The sequence below is a fragment of the Alexandromys fortis genome, unplaced genomic scaffold (assembly GCF_014885135.2).
Source record: "Alexandromys fortis isolate MF-2015 unplaced genomic scaffold, M_Fortis_MF-2015_v1.1 scaffold_44, whole genome shotgun sequence".
Lineage (NCBI taxonomy): Eukaryota > Metazoa > Chordata > Mammalia > Rodentia > Cricetidae > Alexandromys > Alexandromys fortis.
The window spans coordinates 7,413,351-7,435,974 of record NW_026067921.1 but is presented as its reverse complement, the minus strand read 5'-3'; the positions used below and the strand labels follow the sequence as shown (position 1 = coordinate 7,435,974).

Below are 22,624 nucleotides of genomic sequence, written 5' to 3'. Positions count from 1 at the left end.
TATAGAATAAGGCTTTACTTCCAACTATTAGATGTTTTAAAGATCTTATTAACCTTTGGAAGAAGACTAATGGCTTCTTTCTCTTGATAGGAGCAGGTGTTTGTGAGTGTGATTATTTGTCTCTCCGGTTTGTTTTGACTTGTGGTGTCTGAAGTGCATGGTTCCTTGGCTAGTGCCTCAGAGAGTCTGGCACAACAATGGGGACCCTGCTTGGGGCTAACACGTCATACCAGGCCTTCCTACTTCTTGAAAGCAGATGTGTTGGATCAAGCCTGGGATCCCAGCATTTAGAAGGCGGAAATGGAATGTCTCCTGGGAGTGCAAGGCCAGCCAGGGTTCCATCGAGAGACCCTGTCTCTGAAAACAAAGACAAATACAACAAACAAAACCCACAAAAGAGCCAACACATGGAAATTAGCATTTTGCAAATGTCTAGGGAATATCCACACATAAACAAATAAACAAACCCAGAAAACCAAAAAATAACCCAGCTTCCTACTCATTACTTGAAATAATAGCCGCAAAATGATTGCCATCGTTTGGGTCTAGTCCTAACTTTCCCTCCAGAACATTACATGTTGAATTAAGCCCCCACAGCGGGACTTAAGTGAAGAAGCCTCACGCCACTGTGGGTGATCAGAGGCCGAGCTTTGAGACATGGTTAGATTAGATCAGTACATTCAGTGCTCCCCAGTTCAACCCCGGCAGGGACACCAGAAGGGATCCACATGCTTCATGCCCTGGCTCTCACTGTGGGACGCATGCCCTGTGCTGGATCGGACTCTGCCAGCGGAAAGACTATCAGCAGACTCCGCCCCTCAAACCTTTGTTTCCAGGATCACAAGTCAAAAAGTAAACTTTTCGTTACAATTTAGCTGCTCTACAGAAAGCTAGTTGATTGACAGAGATGTCAGAAGGACAGCCATTATCACTACTAGCTACGTGGCTACAAGGGTCAAAGGAGAAACCTCTCACTGAAAACATCTTAGTGACCTGTTTTTCTTTCCTTTTGTTTGCAACCAATTATTTATGGTCAAATAAATAAGGGCTGGAGATGTGGGTAAACCATTTAGCAGATAGAGAGGTTTAATTGAGAATTCAGTTGTGTTTTGGTCTAATGACTTTGCCCCAGATGGTTATTCTCGGGATATTGACTGAAGGAAGGCTGCTGGAAAGCATGGGACCAACTGGTGTGGAAGGTTCATGGCCAGGCTCACTGTAAACACGTGGTAGTATTTCCTTTAGTTTTGGTTATAAGAAATAAACCACAGAACGGTATAATATCACTATCATCAATAGACACTACAAGTTTATAAAGTTTTGTAGTTAGGGCATTCAGTTTAAAATTCCAAAATTCATTAAATTTCATTTGTGGTATCAATGAAGAAGCTCTTATAAGCCAAAGGTAGTGGCTTGTGGAGGTACAGAATTGTGAGCCTATTTCCACCTTGTCTGAAGTCAAAGAGTCTGAGGTTGCTCAAAATTGTGGACAGTTGTGATTACACATCCTGACCCAGGATGAGGTTACTTGGTTCTCTTGACATTAAGATGGCTTAGATCCACTCCACCCTGACAGATGGTCTGGATAGGCAAGTATGCTTTTTCTTCTTTTGTAAGAGAAGGCTTAACCTGGGGAGTGGCTGCCTTCAGGATACTTGGTCTAGTGTGGCTCACTGCCTTAACAACAGAAAGCTAATGTGTTGAAACAATTAGCTGCTCAGTTGTCCTTTGTATTATGTTAAAGAACTCTCTTGTTGCTTCCTTCCCCCTTTTGTATAAAAGTGTCTGGAACCGGGCAATTTCAGTATTCACTGGGATGCCCTCCTGCGTTTTCTGTCTTATTATTTTACTCACGTCTTTGTACTCTACTATTTTTCTGATCCCCTACCCTGGCAAGAGGTATTTTTATCGAGGCTGGTCCCCGGCAGTGGCCTAAGCCTCTAATCCCAGAACTCAGGAGACTGAGGCAGGAGGATTGTGAGTTCATTGTCAGCTTGGACTACAAAGATGGCTATTCGTCTTAACTTGACAACGTATTAAGTTGTCATAGAGACAAAATACTAGACATGTTTGTCAGATGGGTTTTATAGATTAGGATAGCTGAGGTAGAAAGAACCGCTCTCAATGTGACAGAAACATTCCGTAGTTGGGGTCCTAAACAGAATAAAAAGAAAAAAAAGTGAGCTGAGTACCAGCACTCATCCCTCTGCTTCCTATAGATGTAGTGGGAAAGCTGCCTCAATCCCCTACTGCCACGCCTTCCCTTCCATGGTGGACCACATCCTTAGACTGTGAGCCAAAATATGCCCTTCCTGCCCTACAATCCTTTGCCAGATCCCTGGGTCCAAGCATCAAGAAAGTAAACCATATATCAACACTGACCCCCAAGAGAAACACATATTATTACCCCCAAAACTTTAAACTTCCAGATAGATTTCATCAATATGAATTCTTTACTTTGACCCCATGAACTCCACTGGCTTTAAAACTACTGTTTAAGAAAGTTCTCTGAAATAGCAACGAGATCACTTGAATCTGGAGACATTTAAGGATCACGAAGAATGTTCCCACACGACAGCTTGGTGTCTCCATATGTCAGGATGGTTGCAGAATTGAATCACTAGAGGAATCACAAGTGAAAAATAACCACCCCGTTCTTCCCTGAAATTGTCTTTGTTGTTTCTTTCTCGATTCACATTGCTAGGCTGTTTCACTTCTGAGGAGGTAACACATTCACCAGAAGGAAAACGCAAATGAGGTGAAATACCCCAGAAGATTCGTCTAGCTTTCTAGATAGCTCTCTTGTGGCTACATCCAGAGACGTTCTAAGCAGATGGTGGATGTGGGCGTGCCCAGATGAAAGAGGAAAACCCTAGGCACAGACCAACGCACCCCAAACTGCCTCCTCAGCTCAAGGGTGGCACGCCACACACTGTTGTGCATTTTAGTTTGCTAGCTCCTAACCTCTCTGAAATCACAAACTCCTGTTCAAAATCAGAATCCATCCTCTCGTGTCTTCCTACAATAAAAGTAGGTAAAATAGCAACTCAGTATACTTCACAATACAGTGTTCCATGTATTGTATTATTATTATTACTATTATTATTTCAGTTTTATCAGCTTAAAGAAAATAATACGGGGTAGTCTTTTGGGTCTATTGTTAGTAAAAGTTGGCATTTTGCTTAAGTAGGTGAGCCCTTAGCTCTTCAAAAATGAATTGCTCAATACTTGTTCACTGTGAGGTCATCCCAATGGGGATGCACACATTAGCTGCTGGTTCACTCTCATGACCTGGGGGTGGCGATTTCAAGCTTGATGCTTGCGTCCTTTGGAATCTGAGCTTCACCGTGGAGAAGGGACACAGGACTTTAATGCATTTGTCCTCTTGGCTTCCTTTTCTCTCCTCACATATTCACCATGCCTTTAACACTCAGGACTGACTGTCGTGGGATCATCTTGGGCTTTAAAAGCATTAATTGTCATCACAGCTTTAGAGAATTTATACATGACAATGTTGTGTCTGCTTACCCTTCATAACTACTCTGAGAAAGTCAAACTATTCACTTTGATAAATGAAGAAACCAAACCAAAGGTTAGAGAGAAGAGCTACGGTTTTGTAGTTAGCATCCCTGGAATCTGGGCTCATAAAACTATGATTATTCTATGTACCAGGGTGACAGCATACCACATGGAGCATATTTGTTCATTCTTGAAACTTCTTTCTCTCATCCTCACATCCTGAGGCTTAAGGATTTGTCTCTAGAAGCCTAGTAAAGCATTTCTGAAGTTTCAATGCCCTTCGATTTACAGCAAAAGTTTTGTGCATATGGACTGTGGAGGTGGTACATTATTTTCTTATATGTTTTATAAACAAGAAATAGAATGTCACTATTTTCAGCCAACTGCAATAGAAGAAGGTGAGTGGTAAAGTCTGAATGGTTATGTCCCGTCACAGTGTTGATTTCCAGGGGTTGAGAAGATGACACAGTTACTAAAGACAAATATTGCTACTGCAGAGGACAGGAGTTTTGTTTCCAGCACGCGTACCAGGTGCCTCACGATTGCCTGCAACTCCAGCTCCATGGGACCTGACACCCTCTCTGGCCTCCGTGGGCACTATTCATGGGCACAACCCTACACACTGGCATGCATACATGTGTGATTAAAAGATAAACCTTTAAAAATTGTAGTGATATGAGCGGCGGGCTGCTTCCCACCACCTGGCTAGCTTTATACCCGAAATAATTACATGGAAACTGTATTTATTTAAACACTGCTTGGCCCATTAGTTCCAGCCTCTTAATGGCTAGCTCTTACATATTGATCTAACCCATTTCTAATAATCTGTGTAGCCCACGAGGTGGCTTACCAGGGAAGATCTTAACCTGCGTCTGTCTGGAGTGGGAGAATCATGGCGACTCTCTGACTCAGGTTCTTTCTCCCAGCATTCTGTTTTGCTTACTCCACCCACCTAAGGGATCGCCTATCAAAATGGGCCTAGGCAGTTTCTTTATTAGCCAATGACCTTCCTCCATCATAATGTTGATTTTTGAAATCCCAAAGTGATGGTGTGAAGAGATGGGACTTTGGAGATGAGACACTCATCCATGGAGCCCCTTTTGAGTGGGACTGGTGTCTTTACTAAAGAAACCTGCAAGTCTGGTCATCACTTCCAGCATACAAGCTCACATATAACGCGTGCTCTGTGGAAAACAAGCCCTCACTAGACACAGAGATCTTGTGCTTCCTCTACCCCAGACCTGTGAACAATATATTCCTTATATTCCCTAGTGTGAGGCATGGTGCCTAAAAATAGCGTATGATACCGAGTGAAGCTGTGTTCATGCTCCTCTGATTTTCTGTTCTCTGATCTCTTCTTCCAGCTTTCTCATAAGTCACTCCTGTCCAAAAACCTAAAGGGAATGCATACAACATGCTCTTAGAGTAAGGCCATCACTTACCAGTCTCTACATCCTTCCTTAGTTACCTGGGTTCTAACTCGTGAAGTTGACTTCTGTGGAATTATCTTGACTCCAGAGAGACTCCGTCTGTAAGTCTGGACTCACAGGCTCCAACCACAAGGCTTAAATGCAGGGCAAGAAGCAAGGGAAAATGCATGAGACAGACCAACACATTGAAGGTAAAATATAAGAAGAATGGAAGGACCATGAGAGCTGAAGTCTCTACAATGGTCTTATACCCTCCTTCACTCTCGACTGCATGCCCAGTGATGCTGACTGACACACAACTCAGATTTGAACAGGGAGGGCAACGGAGGAAGAGAATCGACAAAAGAGGCTTCTTCTTGTGGACAGTAGCAGAGGCAGGAGAAGAAATTTACCCACGGCCTGCAGGGCTGTTATGAGTGGATAATGAATGTCACCAATGGAGGAACCAACCAGGCATCGTGAATGTCCACAACCTCTATTATTTTGCATGTGTATTTAGCACATCATACATACATAGGGTTGCCTGGGGCTTTCTATGCACTCATGCTTTGTTCATGAATATGCAAGACCCCCCTCTCCTTAGAAGAAATGAAAATGAAATTTATGCCCTGGCAATGCTTAAGCATGCACAGGCAGCCCATATATGGCGGTTCTGTTGAACTTGTTTATATTGGGCTTCATGGTCTAAGTTGATGAGGATGACTGACCAGGTCTCTTCCTCAAGAGGGCACCAGATCTCATTACAAATGGTTTTGAGCCACCATGTGGTTGCTGGGAAATTGAACTCAGGACCTTTGGCAGTGCTCTTAACCGCTGCTGAGCCATCTGTCTGAAATATTACCAATTTCCTCTCTTTAACAAATTGCAATGCACTTCTTCCATCTGATATTTTTTCTCATCTTCCACACCATAATATTTTTTGGTTCACACAGCAAATACACAGGATGGAATATTTCTTAGTCCTTGAGTGTAAGAACCAGGAGAGCTGGGCAACTCTGGACCAGAAAAATATCATGCACTTACTTGCTTACCATAATCACCCACAGCTAAAGGGATGCGCACTGCAGATTTTGGATCACCTGAATCTTGCAGGGACACAAATCACTGCTGCAGAAAGCACCACACAGTTGGTGGGTGTTGGGCATATTTGGGAATGCGGGATGAGTAGTTGCTGAACCCTTTTGTGTATGTAAGAGCTGTTGGAAGGCCCTGGAAAGACCTCAGTGGAAGGTTGTGCATTCCCTAAAGCCCCCCCCCCATGGCAGCTCTCTCAGGCTTCCAGACATGGATGTGTGGGCACTTCCTCCATCCCCACACCTTCTTGTTTAGAATAACTTTTCTTTTAATATAAGATTTCTATTTCTCTCTCTCTCTCTCTCTCTCTCTCTCTCTCTCTCTCTCTCTCTCTCTCTGTGTATGTTGGACTCCTGCAGTCTAGAGTCACAGGTATTTGTCAACTACCAGGTATAGTGCTAGGATCCAAACTTGGGTCCTCTACAAAGAAAAGGACCCAACCACTGAGCAATCGCTCCAACCCTGAGTGATCTTATCTTCTATTGATTCCAGAAAAGATGACAGTTTAACAAACTGGATAAGACCCAGCTACCCCTTCCCCACACCTTCCCATAATAAGTTTCTGGAAAAGTGCAATCAAACACCACAGCCCTGCTTCCTTAATTTTATTTTCATTTTTTATTGAAAGCTTCATCAAAGAAAACAGAAATTGAAACCTAATATCCACTGATCTACAGAGAGCCCAGGGAACAGGGGAAACGGTGTCTAACTTGACCATGATACACATGAAAGAACTTAAAGATAAAACCAGAAACGCCATAGGATTACAAACATGACAGAGACAGCCATACAAAGATGCCCTGAAATAAAAATCTCGAAATGGTGTCTCAGAAGGTCCATGGAGTTGAAGACGACTTAAAACAAGGCTTTGAAAGAAGAAGCCGGGTCATAGTTTTCTTTGAAACTGACGTACTTTCACCCAGAGCTTAAGAATTAAGATTCCAATGATCTTCTTAAGTAAAAGGGAACGTTTGCTTCCGGAATGGACAACCAAGTCATTTCAGATACCCAATGTATCTTTGAAATAACTTTACTGTTCCTAACAGGGACAGAATATCTTAATCCTTTTTACATGTGAGGACGTACTGCCTTTGGGGAGGAAGAGACAGCAACTTTATTAATGGTTGGACCAGAGGTTTTAAAGTCCAAAGTGTGACACTGTTACACTTTGTGCTTACACACACAGTGGCCATCAAATTATGCGCTGGATAATGAATGACTTTCAATCTTAACACAGCAACACAGATTCAAACAGCGACAACAAAAATAAAAATGATTTTGTGGTCAAAAGTGTTCAAAGGTGATAAAAATTGTACATTTAACCAAAAGCAACTATTAGTTTCTCGTGATGGAAGTGGTGTGGATCTTCTTTCCTTTTGTTGCATTTCGGTAAAGAGAAAGAAACGGAAGTAGTTTTCCTGTAGGGGAATCAAGTTTGTTGTTATGAGTTTTCCATTTGTATTTTTTCAAGAATGTAGCCAACTCTTGATTATGTGTAGTAATTATGGATGGTTAAAATTCATCGTGGATAATGTGTGGACATTGATTTCATCAATGATTAAAACTTCCTTGATAAATCAATACTTGGGAAGCAAGATAGACTGGCATGAGCTGTTGTTTTCAGTGCTTTCTTCTGTCCACCCTTGGGCTGAAATGCTCAGATTAACAGGGCCAGCCATCAAGAAGAAAGGACAACACACTCTCAGATTAGTCAGACAGCTCTTTGAATATTGACAGTGATGGTTTGTCTCTTTGAAACTCAGAAAACGTAGCAGTGTTAAGAAAATCTTCCAGGTGACTCAGTGGCCTCACGATTTTCCCCGAATCCCCAAGTTCCACTTTGTCCCTGTTCAGCTCAGAGGCTTCACCAGTGAAATGGATCCCTCAGCACATTGTTTCCCTGCCCAGCATAGCATACTGCTACTGCTCAGAAGACATCCAACCCTTTCTGTGATAGCAACTGTGTCTGCATGTTTCCGGTTGGCGTATTAGACCAAAGACAACAGCAACCTGTAAAAAGCATTGAGCCCAGCCTTCTCAAATCATGGGGCACCCTGAAGCTTATTGTTTAGTTTTTGTACTTTCCTGAACTCTAGGTAACCAGAACAGGCCAGAACAGACAGCATTTGGTTGAAGGGTCCAATTTTGTATGGGTGAGAAATGTTAATCTCACGTTACACTCAACCCATATTGCCTCATCACAACTGTAAGACGAGTTGATTCATGAGTGAAAGCCCACTACTCCTTCACAAGAGGAAATGGAATCAAGGAGACTGCCAATTCTGTCATCCCTGGGATTCAAGAGAAACTGCCAAGGACAATGGGCTCAAAAAAAAAAAAAAAAAAAAAAAAAAAAAAAAGTTTAGCACACCAGTCCCGATCGCAAAGAAAAAAGAGATCTTATCCTTTACTCCACACTGTGCTCAAAACAAAGGAGATCATGATTCTGTGACTTGATTATACAATATCCTAGCATGGGATTGCTTCCCATGCCAAGTGCCATCAGAAATGACTTCCAATTCTGTTGTCTCACTAGTCTGAAACCGTGCATTTCCCCCTGAAGCCCACTTAAGATGCACTCGTCATTTTCAGCTTGTTTGCACTTGTTTGCACATTCATGGGAACGAGACTGGATTGTCAAAAGTATTTGCAGCCTATTAGCATCATAGTCTCTGTAGATGCCCCATTGAAACATCTCACTCGCAAAAGGATGCAAGGGTCTTGTTGAAATTAAATCCCACTCTTCAATAAGGGGGATTTTAAAAGTCAATATAAAAAAGGACGTGTGAATTTTTCACAGATATTCTAATCATTAAACAAAGGGTTTTTTTAAAGAACAAAAACTAAGCACATTTTTTTTTTATCTTCAGCACCTGCTGATATTACCATTCGTTCATACAGGCTGTGTCCTGGGTCATTTACGAGACACAGCTGGCAACCACCATGCACTCTGCTTCCCCGGTATCTTCTCATTAGCCAAAGAAGCCCACTTTCCTGACCCACTCGTAGCATTCAGATGACAAGGTGTTTATCTTGTTTGCATCGCGCCTTTAGTTGTTTTCCTAATTTGTCATCCAAGATGTGGTAAAGGAAGGAAGAAAATTACCAAAACATCTTGACAATCTGAAGAATTTGAATTTTACTTCAATTTAAAAAATGATGGTAGTCCTAAGTCAAAGGGGGACCGTCATGCACACTGCTGACTAGGAAGAGATTGTGACGCTTGTGCTGCACACATCGCGCATGTGGGTTGGGGGGGCGGGGATCTTATTTTTATTAAAATATTGTACTGTTATCTGCTGTTGCCCTTTCTTTCCCTCCTACACTGGACTATCGAAAACAATCTTAGGTAAAAAGGACAGGAAAAGAGGGAGCCAATTCGAATACGCACATCTTTTTCTTCTTAAAAGATTTTATGGAAGGGCACTCTAGAAACAGCCCAAACATAAGACACACACAAACACATACAATGACGTAGTGATTTCCTTTGGCCTGAGGTGGCTTAAAAGAAGAGAGATTATGTAAATTTCAGAGCTGAAAGAAATGTTTCAGAATGTGTACGTAGGAGCATGAAGTTAACCTAGGCACCTTCCACAGCCACATAGTAGCTACCGCACAGCCTCATTCTTAGATATGCAAATGAGACTCTCTGTATCACAAGAATACATGTATTTGGTACTTTGACAGAAAAGACAAGAAAGTATGTTGGTTTCATACTCAAATGAACGATGCCCAGGATGACCCTTACTCAAACAAAGAGAACAGAGAGAGGGTGAACAAGAAAGAGAAACTGAGTCTCACGTGAGTTTTCTGAAAGCCCAGGAACTTGAAGGTTTGTTTCCCAAAGACAAAATTCAAGTCCACCCTTCCAACAGGTGCTGCTGAACGATGCAGAGGGCTCAGGGGCTCTCCAGAGCACAGACAACGATTTGGATGAAGATGAAGCACAAATTTCACTGCAGTGCGGAGCCATATCCTTGGATATGGTTCTGTGATTGGTTTGGTGGCCAACATACGAAAGTCACTCTCTGGACTTGAGCACTCCAATCCCAGGGTGGCAAAGAAGAGAGCTGGGTTCTAGTGAGACAGTGGATCTTGGGTTTGGGCCAGACTCCTTAGCTGTGGGACTGTGATTTGCTTTAAAACTTGTTTTGTTTTTGAGAGCCTACTCTCTTTTCCTCCCTGGTGCTTCTGTCTGTGTCTTTCCTATGCGCTCTGACAGACGAACCCTGAAGAAGGAGCTCTGCCTATTTGATTCAAACGTTTCATTCAGAAGTAATCCTTTGGAATGGTTCCGTGAACAGAGTTCCATGCCACTCTCTCTATCTCCAAGCAAAACTCTGTGAGTGGATCTCGGGTACGATGAGTCAGAACTATTAGGATTTCTCGCTAAATCAATTTAGGTCATTTTAAGCCAAGTTTTGCATTATTCTAAGTGCAAATGTCTCCTTTGGTTTTAGTGCTGGATCAACCCTAATTCTTTCAATTCTTGTTGGTAAAAAGCATACCATTTACTGATTGTCAACTAGCATGTGAAGAGCTTGCCTCAACTGCACTAAACGGAATCTTCGATCTTACTGGCCCCACTTCTCAGAGAATTAAACCGAAATTTTAGGTCTGTGTCGCCTCTCCTGTAAATATCACGATCTGAGAACACAATGGGAAGAGGTGAAAGGAAAATGTCCCCTTCCTAAGTAGAGAATCAAGGTGTCTGTTCCAGACAGGCCAGCAACAAAATGAAGTGAGAAGACAATATCTGTTCATGTTGACGTTTGGAAGGAAGACGACAGTTACCAATGTGTGAGTCCTTCTCAGGGGACCAGGCCCCACTGCACAGAACATCACTGAGTCTTTCTGACAAGTGGCCTTTCAGATGTCTGTCTTTCAGAGCGTGTTCAGGAAGCATCCTTAGTCTGCAGTTTGTATGAAGACCTTGCAACCTCTTGAGCGAAGGACCTGGTGTATCAGTGGCTGTATCCACCTACTGCTGGAGAGCGGTACCGGGAGCTGGGAAACGCTCACAGGGCTGAAAGGTACCTGCTTCCACCAACCCGTCGGTTCCCCAGTTCTTCATGCTCCAACTGCTGAGCACAGTAGGTACAAACTTCGACTATCAACAAATATACATTTCTAGAAAAACAATTCTTTTTGCAGTATGTAAAACACTAGTGGAAGGTAGTTGAAATGAAGTTAGAACTGGTCCCGCCATGTAGGTCAAACAAAACTTTAAGGAAAAAAAAGCAGTGTCTACCATCACGACTGTAACAGACTCTCACTTCCTCTTTGGTATAAAATAGGCCATCCATAGGCTGCAATTGACCACAACTAAGAAAGACTACAGAAATTGTCAACAATTTCTCTATCTATTGCTTTTTTTTGTTTTTGTTTTGTTTTTGTTTTTTGTGTGTGTGTTTTTATTTTTATTTTTTTTTTTGCACGTTTTTGACCATAAGCTTCTATCTACTTAAGTTTTGTTTTGAGTGCTCTTACGCTAGGTTTCGCAATGGGACAAGCAAAGCTGACTAAAACCGGACAAAGCTCATAGAAAAAACGGCAGATAAAAAGCACTAACGCTTTCGCTAGCAACCACACTCTGTAAATTAAAAAAAAATTGCATTCTGTCCCCCAAACACGCATTATTTCTAATGCAGTTGTTTTTAAACCAATGCGAATGTCTTTACCATAAAATGTCTGTTAGCCTTTTAGAGTGATTGTGTCAAAGTTCATGAGAAGTTCCAGCATTTTCCAATTCTTGCAGTTGCCATGGTTTCTTTTAACAACAAATTTTCTTCAAATGAAGAAAAAGCATTTTCTTTTAAACTGTACAGTTTTTTCCACCCTAAAATATCAGTCTCCATCATCTTTGCCAGTGAAAGCTGGCACAATAACTCAATTCTTTCTTGATTTTTTAAAACAAGACGTTGACAGCATGCCTCGCGAGCCTTTCACGTCCTTAAAATTAAGGCAATTAAGATTCAAGATAAACCTTACCAAATATTTCTAAGAAAACATAAAATATATATATATATATATATAAAAACAACAACCCAGTAGGTTCAATCAAGAAAGGAAAAAGAAAGGGAAAATAGCTTAATTACTGAGGAGAATAATTTTCTCATAGTTCTGGTTGCCCATCTCTTGACACTGGGTTTTCTACTACAAAAAGAAAGAAAGAAATCTACTTACACCTTCAGGTAAATTCTGAATTCAAATGTTCTTCCACAGAAAACATCAACTTTGATGTTTATCCCCCCCACCCCTTTTCTGGGATTTGTTTTCCCTTAAAAAAAAAAAAAAGGATGACAAGAATAACTGTCAGACCACACGAAGGAACCATTTGCACAGCACATAAAAACTTTGTTTTCTTTGAGTAAAGTATAAAATTAAAAAAAATAAAAATAAAGGAAGAAAGCTTTCTCTTGGCGCCTGTGCAAACTGGAGGCCAACTAACTTCTTGCTCGGTGAAGTTTCTTCATCGAAGGTAAAGGTTCAGATGGACAGCCTCACTCCTGTCTATGGTCTGCAAAGACAAATGGACAGAAGCAGTCATTACATTCAGGTCTATCTTCTGTGGTTTCCCGGGACATCTCAGAAGAGCCCAGGCTTTTCTACTATGTCATACTCAAAGAAGCAATGGAATGGGTGTATTAGCTCTAAAGCTGTCAAATTCTGTGACTTCCATATAAATACACACTCAAGCAAGAATTCACTCGTCAAATATCAAGGTTGAGGAACTAAGAACATCTTCTGATTGTCAGGTAATAAATAATGCAAAATATATCTGCAGTGTACCCAGTGAGTCATCATTTCTGCTATGGTTTGCTTTGAGTAGTCTATTAAGACTTCATGGTTGGTAGCTTGGTCTCCAGTGGGGGCAGAAGAGATGACAGGACCCTTGAGAGGGAGAACCTCCTAGTAGATCATTGTGGTCCTGTTCATAAGGCATCGATGCAGTTGCCATGGTATTATGAATTTTGACTTAGATATTTTTGAAGATATACTTATTTTGTTTGTGTGTAACTTTTTGCATATATATATATGTGTGTGTGTGTGTGTGTGTGTGTGTGTGTGTGTGTGTGTGTGTACCACAGGTAAGCAGCACCTGCAGAGGCCAGAAGAAGGCAACCGATCCCCTGAAAGTGGAGGTAAAAAGTGGTTGTGAGCAGTGTAGATGTTGGGAACCTCAGCAAAAGCAGCAAGGGTCCCTAACTGTTGAACTTTCTCTCCAGCTCTGGATATTGACTTCATACAGCCCATGCTGGCCTCATGCTGGCCTCATGTAGCCAATGGCAACCTCAAGCTCCCATCCCTTAGATGGCAGGCATTCACGACCAGGCCTGACCTGTGAGCTGACTGTTCCTCTCTGACGTTTACCTTGCATCTCGTCACGTGAGAAGTACCACAAACTGCTGCCATGATGTCATCTGTCAACAGGACCCTCACCGGAGGGCAGACAGATGGATTGTACACTTCAGTATTTCTCTCAATTCAAAGCACTGATCCCAATGACCTTTGACTGGATCTAAGGGGGCTTTCCAACCCTAATTCTGGTGGATGGTGGCAGATTTCTTTCATCAGTGACCTAATTTTCACTCTCTGGAGAATGGTGATCACATGATAACTTTAAACAGGCAGTCTGGAGTCCTGAAGACTTGCATTGCATCTGGAAAGTTGCTAAAGTGGACTTTGAAGCAAAGACTTCCGCCTCTGCATCTGAGAATGTAACTTGATTTGCATACATGCTCTATGGAATCTGGTTAATTAAACAATCATTTTAATTTCATAATTATTGTTTTATACATATGCACATGTACAAACATATAAACACATGCTGAGTCCATTTTAATTTATAACTTAATTAAAAATGTAAAAAATCTTTTAATTTTGTGTTTACAGTGTGTGTGTATATGTGTGTATGCGTGCGTGCATGCGTGTGGTACACACACATAGGTGTATGGGTGTACATATGTTTATGCACATGTGGAAGCCAAAGACGAAAGCCAAATGTCTTCCTCTATTGGCTTGAGACACTGAACCTGGAGCTCACCTTCTGCCAAGCTTGCTGGCTAGTGAGGTCTTAGATCTGTCTGTCTTTGCCCAGTCAATGCTGCAGTTACAGGCACTGTGTCTATACTCAGCTTCTTATGTGGGTGCTGGGAACTGGAACTCAGGAACTCACGCTTTATGAGTAAGTGCCCTTACCATCTGAGCCACCTCTCAAGTACCCAGATTCTAGTTATTTTTAAGATTGCATATATAGCATAAGAAATAAGTGATAATTCAGTGAAGATTGGAATTCTCATAGGATTTCCAGAATAAACTACAGTTATTATCTCCTTCTCTGATAAGTGCATAAAGTCTCTCTGCATCAACAATGGGGTGAGGGAATCAGTATCACGTGAAGTTCTATGTAGATATGCATGTGTCTTTGTGTGTGCATGCATATGTCTCTGTGGGGCCCACAGAATTCAAAGAGGACCTTGAGTTGCCGGGAGCTGGAGTTACAGGCAGTTGTGAGCCACCCTGTGAACTCTCGGAACCAAATACTGGTCCCTAGCAGAGCAGAGAGTGCTCTTCACTGGCTGTCTCGCCCGTCCCAGTTCTTTGTTTCAGTCTGCACAGGAAAATGTGGGCTGTGAAAATAGTTTCGGCAGACCTTTTATTCATGAGTCTATTATCATCATGCTTCTCAACGTCCCCTGTGACCTTGGCCTGTAATGGCTGTGTGTCTTAGGTGTGGACAGTTTGATGGTAAAGGTATGTGGGACATAACAAGCTGCTTTTCAGGAGCACTCAGTGGCCCTGATCTGAACCTCGCATAGGTGGTCAGCTGGTATCTGGTGAGAAATGCCAGCCATGAGAGCAAGGACTTAAGATCTCCATTCTCTTCTAGCACAATGACCCTGAGCAAAGGGCTTCTTGGAGAAGTAGTGGCTTGTTAATTAGCACAGTGGTGCTGGGAAGGAAGAAGCTTTCTAGTTCGTGAAACCTATGATATTGTAGACAGAGAAGAGAGCAAGGACTGGCAAGATTATTTTAGAGATATTTTCCCACTACACCGGAACAGAAATAACATCAGCTCTCTCTATTTTATCTTGCAAGTGCTCATGCATGTATCCACAGATGTGTATAGACGTACATATTGAAATCCAGACTCTGTATGTGAGAACAAAGACGGAGTAATCCTCTGACTTAATCTGTCTTCTTTCACTTCATGTGGTCTCCATTGCAATCCATTTCTCTCGAAACAACATTATTCATGGCTGAATAAACTTCTATTATGCGGCTAGGGACCACATTGCCTTTACATGTTCACCTGTTGACTACAGGCTTAGTTGACATGTTCTGCTTCTTCATGATTTTAGGAAAGACAGAATGACTTCTTTAACATGTCAAAGGGTGACAGAGAGCAAAACTCTACAGAAAAGTTCCTCTGAACCATCTCCGCCATCAGAGGTTCAGTCATGATCCAGAAAGTGGAACACTTTCCACACAAAGCCTTCTTCATACACACCTTCCCTCTGGTAATCCCTCCGGGTTCAAAGCAGGGCTCTCAGGATGTAATCTACATATTTGCTCCACACAAAGCCAAATGTAATTTGCTTTATGGGTGATAAAAAAAATTCATGAGTACTTAATTATTCTCCTTTGCCATTTAATTCCTGAGCAGGGCCTAATCTCTGGATCATATATGTAACAATATTCTCCTTTTCCACGACCATTTACCTGGGTGTTCAAGGTCAGTCTGTAATTATTTAAGAGATTAAGAACAGAATGTCGGGTCACTATGTAGTGTCAGATGGTAACTAGAATTTTTTTCAAGAATATGTAACAGGGTTTTTTTTTTTATGACTACAATGACCCTTTCAAAGTGAGTACCCTCATCAACTCTTTTGGGTCATTGTGACTTATATTAACCAATAAGATGCATAGAAACAAAACTAAGTTTGTTGGGTTTGCTTGACTGCTATCCTTAGAATCCTGACTTGTCTGGAAATCAATCTGTTATAAAATGAAAAGCATATGGTCAAGCCTTCCATCATCCCAAAGTGGAGGACCACGGATAACCAGGTACGCACATACAGGGCAAAGTACAGCCAAGACTGGAAAATGCACCACCTAAAGCCAGTTGGAAGCAGCCCACTTTGATCATGAAAATTTCTTGACTATGATTTCAAGAAATGCCTACCATCAAGCTCATGGTGGTTTCTGTGAAACCGAAAGCAGGATCTTTGTTCTAGAGGAATGAGCTCGGCACAGCACGGACTTACTTGGATTGTTGGAAAGAGTATGCAGGTGCGTGTTCATTGGGTGTGTCCACTGCTAACTGTTGCTGCTGACCACTGCTGTCCTGGGATGAAGGGGCCACCGTCTGGGGAGAGGTATCAGCAACAACACCCTGAAGAGGCAAATCAGTACACACAGGCCTTATTTGTTTCAGCAAAGGGCTCTCTCTAGATGCAGCACAGAAACCCTTCTATTAGACCTGAAAAGAGGGAACTCTCAGCCACAAGAAACCACAGCATCGGAGCAAAAGAAAATTTCAGGGTATGCTTGCATAACGGTCCACTCTGTGCTGTTGATGATGCCACACCGAGAAGCTTTGCCATTGACATCAGAAGTCCTTAGAAGGCCCTTATGGTCAGAAAACCATTTCAACTGCGGTTGTATAGAGGACTCTGGCCTCCGTAAAAGCCATCTATAATCAAAGTCAGAAGTCTCTTACAAAAATCTAAGCATGTTTTTGAAGATTTATTATATTTTTATTTATGTGTAGATGTTCATATAACTATGTGCATAAACACCAGTGTGTGTGTGTGTGTGTGTGTGTGTGTGTGAGAGAGAGAGAGAGAGAGAGAGAGAGAGAGAGAGAGAGAGAGCGAGCGAGCGAGCAAACAGGCCAGAAGAAGGTGTTAAATCCCTTTGAACTTGAGTTGAAGATGTCTGTGAGCCTGACTAGAAGACTGAGAATCAACTTACTGTACTCCGAAAGAGCAGAAGGAACTCTCTCTCTAGTTTCTTGCATCAGACTTTGTTGTTGTTATTTGTGTTTCCTTTCAGACAGTGTCTCCCTGTATATGCCTCGTCGCTGGCCTGGAACTTACTATCTAGACCAGGCTGGCTTGGAACTCACAGAGCTCCACCCGCCTCTGCCTCTGCCTGTATCTGGAGTGTTGGGATCAAAGGCATGGACAACCTCACCTGGTCCCTTGTGGAGTATTTCTTTTGTCTTTAAAATCATTGGTTTTGCTTTGTTTTCTAAGACATTAACAGGCACTCAGTCAGAGGCTTCAGCAAAAGGAGAGGAAGAAGGGATGAGGAGAAGGCAAGAAGGAGAAGTGGGTAAAGGAAACAGTAGCAGCAGTAGCTCAAAGCAAGCCTAATCTTGGGTACCTGCCGTGGGTTGTATGCCAAACACTCTTGTTTTGTGGCACCCTGTGACATACCTGCTAGGTTTGTACTTTTTAGAACCCCCGAACAAGATTGGTTTGTGACTGATTGATGGATGCCAACAAATGTCCATCTGGTCTTTTTGCATGAACATGACTAAATTCTTTTCTTCATAAGCGTGGATTGGAGGTGGAAAGTAGAGGGTAGTTAGAGTCTTTGCTCTTCCTCTCCAGCTCCGGATCTAACTCCAGAAGAATGTCTTTCTGATAAGCTGCTTTGTTAAATGTGTCTGCTATTCCACGCCAGTTAAAGGCACCGTTAAAGTCCATTAGCATAGTCCTTTGGTGTACACACACCGAAATGCAAATCAATGACAGAGGTTCATGCTCACAGTTCATATAATGTATTGATTGTTATAGCTGCTCTTTAGTCACTAAATAAGACAAAAAAACATGCAATCTAACCCACATTCTTGAACTCCAATTAAAACCCAATTAATATACCATTATTAAAACAATAAGGATGTGATGGCCTCAGTTTCCTAGGCTGTACAATAATGCTTTCCCAATCTCTGGGATTTTCTTTACCTGGATTCAAGCATACATTTGTTACACACTAGAAATAAATCTGGAAACATTTTCAGAACTGCAACTTAGTTGCCAAAAACCTCTATCGACCTCACTACTGGTGGATTTTCATGCAGAGAAATACAAACACTCTAGTTATGGGTTGTGTTATGGAGAAAGAAAGATGAACTCAAGGAAGCATACTGATTAGTTCTTCAGTTTCTGCTGATGAGAAGCAAAGCCCACAGATGACAGCAAAGCAGTTGGGCATCCGGAGAAGAGGAACCGTGGCTGTAACTAGAGATGGATACAGTCTAAGCACCTAGCACCATCTCTGCGGCTCTGCACCTCCCCCTCTTCTCTGTAGCTGGTCAGCTCCATCTGGTAAAATGAGAGCTGAGGAGGATGGATTTGTCCCAGAGAAAAGAGAGAGGGAGCTTTCTTTCCGTGAAGAACAAGATGACCATGTCCTTCATGATATCCACAGCGATTCTATGACATCTCTCCTGTCTATAGGAAGCTAGAGTATAGAGTTCCTTCGTTAGAACAGAGGGCTTTGGCTAATTTCTTCCCTAGGGAGCTAGGGATGGAACCCATCATCTTCGATGTACCAGGTAAGTGCTGTGTGACTGAACTACACTCCCAACTGAAGCAGTGGTTCTTAAATCTTTTTTTTTTATTTTTTCTGAGACAGGGTTTCATTTCTCTGTAGCTTTGGCTGTCCTGGAACTAGCTCTGTGGATAAGACTGGCCTTGAACTCAGAGATCTTGCTGCCCCTGCCTCCTGAATGCTGAGATTAAAAGCTGAGATTAAAAGCTGGTTCTTAATACCTACTGGTGACATCTGGAAGTGTATAAATATGCCTAACCTACTACATATTCCAGAAAAATCAGTAAGAATCTCTTGTGGTCAAATTTGGGAATCCATATTTTTAAAGCATCCATCCCCTAGTAATTATAATGAGCAGAAGAGTTTGAGAATCAAGGTGCTGCCTCATTTTCATGAACATCTGGATTCTCAAGGGATCATCTTAAAATTAACACCTAACTAAATTCAGGAAACAGAGCCAATGGTGGTATCCGATACCTTCCCTTTCTAACAGACTCCCAGGTTATATAGGGATGATTGATTTTAGTCCTCAGCTTGACAGAAGACTTGGGAGATCAGCCCAGGATACACCGGTGTGAGGGTCATGTTGATTGCATCAATGAGGTGGGAATGCCAACTGTGGGTGGCACCATGCTCTGTCTGGGAGCCTGGACCGTATACATGGAGGAAGGAGAAAGGGGAGCTGAGCAGCCAAGTGAGTTCATTGCTCTCTGATTCCTGCCATGGCTGTGCTGTGAGCAGCTGCTTCACCTGACTCTGACTTCCCCACCTTATGATGGACTGGGAACTGGGACGGGTTTGTTCTTTCTTCGGTTGCTTTTGCTGTGCATTTTTTTTTTAAATCAGAGCAACAAGAAAGAACTAAGACAGAGATCCAGGGTGCTGGTCCAGGGGCCCCTCTCAGGAGCAGGTTATAAACTGTTCTTCATCTCTGCTCATGCATGTTTGTGGTCTGCAGTTGATGGGAAAGGGTTTCTCCTTTAGACTGCTGTCTAGATATGCAAACCAGCCCTCCTTCGTACCTCTGTGTAAGACTGGTTAACTGCAGGTGCAAAGTAAGATGTAGTTTTGATTGAGCTGACGTATAGACTTCTGTATGCTCAGCTTGCAGGAATGTGCTTCATAACAGCATAAAGCTTTTATGTGAGGATTCCTTGGGTTATGGGGACCCTTGTGGCTGAGATTTTGCTTCCCTAGCCTTGTTGGGTTACAGGATAGACTTACTTCAATAGAAACAGCTGTCGGAGGCACAGGCGTGTACTGGGGCATGTAGGTCCCTTGCATAGGAGCAGCAGTCATATACTAGAGAGAATCAAAGAAAAATGCACATGAACTTGGGGTTGCAACCAGAGAAAAGGTCGGACGCTGCATGAGATGACAAAAGGAGAGCGCATGCCTGGTTAAACTCCACGTTCACCAACGATGGCAGGCCTTATCAACAGAGACTGCTGCTTGCTGATCCTGTGTCAGCAAGAGCTCATCTTTTCCATAACAGCACAGGCCCTTTCAGCCCCCCCCCCCAAGATGCAGTCTAGGCACTCAATGTAAGAGCTGGATTGCCTCCACTTTCACATCTGAGTGCAAATTCTGTAAGTGTGAGGATGGTGTTGGCTCTTTTCTCCATTTTGTTCGTAGAACCCACCACCCAGCAGGCTCCTGACAGGCATTTGTTGAATGAATGAATCATCATCTTCATTTGGAAGCAATGATTTCTAACTAAAATGTCGAGGAACGGTGTAAGAAATATTTACACAGCAATACATCAATGGGCAAATGTTGCTTCCCCATCACCTCTGTTAATACAAAACACATGATTGGGGATGTCTCCCAGTGGTAGAGTGATTGTCTAAAACATACAAGGCTGTGAGTTCCACCCCAAAGCACAGCAAAGGTGGGGGTTCCAGGTAATGCTGAAGTTTCTTTTGTCCCCCTTTCCCATCCCATCCTCAAGGCACCGAGAGTATTTTCTTCCTAATACCTTATTTCAAAAACTGTCCAGAGGGCTGCAGACATACCTTGGCTTTTAAGACTGTATTCTCCTCTACAGACAACCCGAGTTTGATTTTTAGAGCACCCTTGTCACACAGATCACAATCACCTGTAACTTTAGCTCCAGGAGAACTGACTCCCTCTTCTGGCCTTCTCAGATACTTGTACACATGTATACACACACACACACACACACACACACACACTCAGCCCTCACATACAAACACATAATTAAAAACGATAAAAAAATAATTCTTTGGGGGTAAATTATGATATTTACTATTTGTAAATTATTGTGGATAACAGATGTATTTTCTGTAGTGAAAGGGGAGAATTTCAGAAAAAAAGATGTGGACACACAGACACACACACAGAGACCCCTACACACATAGCTCTACACATACACAGACACACACATACACCCCTACACACACACACACACACACACACACACACATTTGGATTAACTATGGCCTGCATTCCCAACACACACACACACACACACACACACACACACACACACACACACATTTGGATTAACTATGGCCTGCATTCCCATTTGTAATGTGTAGTCTCTCTGTAACCCTATTCTCCATGAACTAAAGGATGGCGCACTCTGTTTTCTGGCTTCTAAACCTTGATCCACATTCCAAAACTGCAGGGCTAGAGTCAGGCCACTGAAGAAAGGTTTCTTCTCTCTCAAAGGTTCTAAGACTGGATTTCATAAAACACCCAAAGACTCTGGTCCTAGATGCTTCCCAAATGGCTGTGGTCAAATAGTAAGGCCACAGACAGATAGTAAAGCCCAGACTGGAGGTTACATGCACACTAGTGCAAAGGTGCAGGCTGGATGAAGGCTGGATGAAGGCCATCCAGCCCATCAGCTGGGGTTCTTTAATGTTTATACACACGATTGGAGCAATCAAGTGACTTTGAAATACACTCATGCTCATTCTAAACTAAGCACAGTTGTATTGTATATGCTTGCTAAAAAAATGTCTTTATTAAAAAACCCTATGCCAGACAAGCCACACCATTGTCTTCGGCGCACGTGCAGAAAGCAAACAACTGAGCTCATCTCTCAGCCATACAAAATCCCATTTTGCAATTTGGACAGAGCAACTGTTGGAAAGGCTAAGTGCCATCTGCACTTGCACTTCGTATCACCAGAGACCCTGGGGCTCTTAAGGCGACTGTCACGCCTCTCACGAAATGGTCAGAATGCCATCTGTTGGAAGACAGGAGCCATGTTTTATTTGTTTCTGACTTTTCCGGATGTCCAGGGCCCAGGAAGGGATCATTCAATGGCTGAATAAAACATCTAAGTTGAGACACTGGGAGGTAGCTCAGTCAGTGTTTCCCGAGTAAACATAAAGACCCCAGTTCAGTGCCCCAGCACCCACATAAATACACAATGCAGGGGTGGCCAACTGAGGAATGCTGGGGAGAGGGGGCAGGATGAACCCAGGAGTTTGCTGGCCAGCTAGTCATGCTGAGCAGTGAGTCCCAGGTTCAATGAGGGACACGGTTCAGTATTTCAGTAACCAGAGCTGGAGACCTGACTACGAAGACACCAGCACTTGCTACTCTTGCAGAGAACCCAGGTTCAGTTCCCACCATCCCTAGCTGCAATTCCAGGGGATATGACCTCTTCTGACATCCAAAGGCGCCAGACACATACATGTAGGCAAAATACTTATACACACAAAATAAAATAATCTGAGAAGATAAAAATGTGGAAGACCAGCTACCTGGCTCAGTAGGAAAGTAAAGGCACTTGCCGCCAAGTCTGACAACCTGAACTGGATCATAAGGACCCACAATGGCGGAAGAGGTGTTCTGAGTCCTGCAAGTTACAGCACACTGTCAAGTGTACACACACACACGCGCGCACACACGTATCCATGTCAAATCCTTATATTTCATTACAAATTAACATGCTTCATGGTCTTCAGTCATTCCGCGCTTATCGGGATCTCAATTTCACACCGCTCCATGGCTTGTCTGTCCACCTTAAAGCCAATTCCCCGGCCAGTCCTTCTCAT

At 42.7% G+C, this 22,624-nt stretch overlaps 1 protein-coding gene across 17 annotated transcripts in view; it reads right to left on the bottom strand.

The window, feature by feature from the left end:
- Positions 1–6,622: 6,622 nt before the first annotated feature.
- Rbms3 (RNA binding motif single stranded interacting protein 3) overlaps positions 6,623–22,624 on the bottom strand; it is a 1,002,574-nt gene continuing 986,572 nt past the window's right edge. For 7 of the 17 annotated variants that reach the window (XM_050141447.1, XM_050141450.1, XM_050141453.1 and 4 more), the window contains 3 exons: positions 19,815–19,892; positions 16,295–16,422; positions 6,623–12,543 (listed from right to left, as the gene is read on the bottom strand). In XM_050141447.1, the coding sequence (XP_049997404.1) occupies positions 12,537–12,543; positions 16,295–16,422; positions 19,815–19,892 (213 nt within the window). In that variant the 3' untranslated portion in view covers positions 6,623–12,536. Of the gene's footprint in view, positions 12,544–16,290; positions 16,423–19,814; positions 19,893–22,624 lie in introns of those variants that run through there. The other 10 variants (XM_050141448.1, XM_050141452.1, XM_050141463.1 and 7 more) reach the window with 3 other exon arrangements.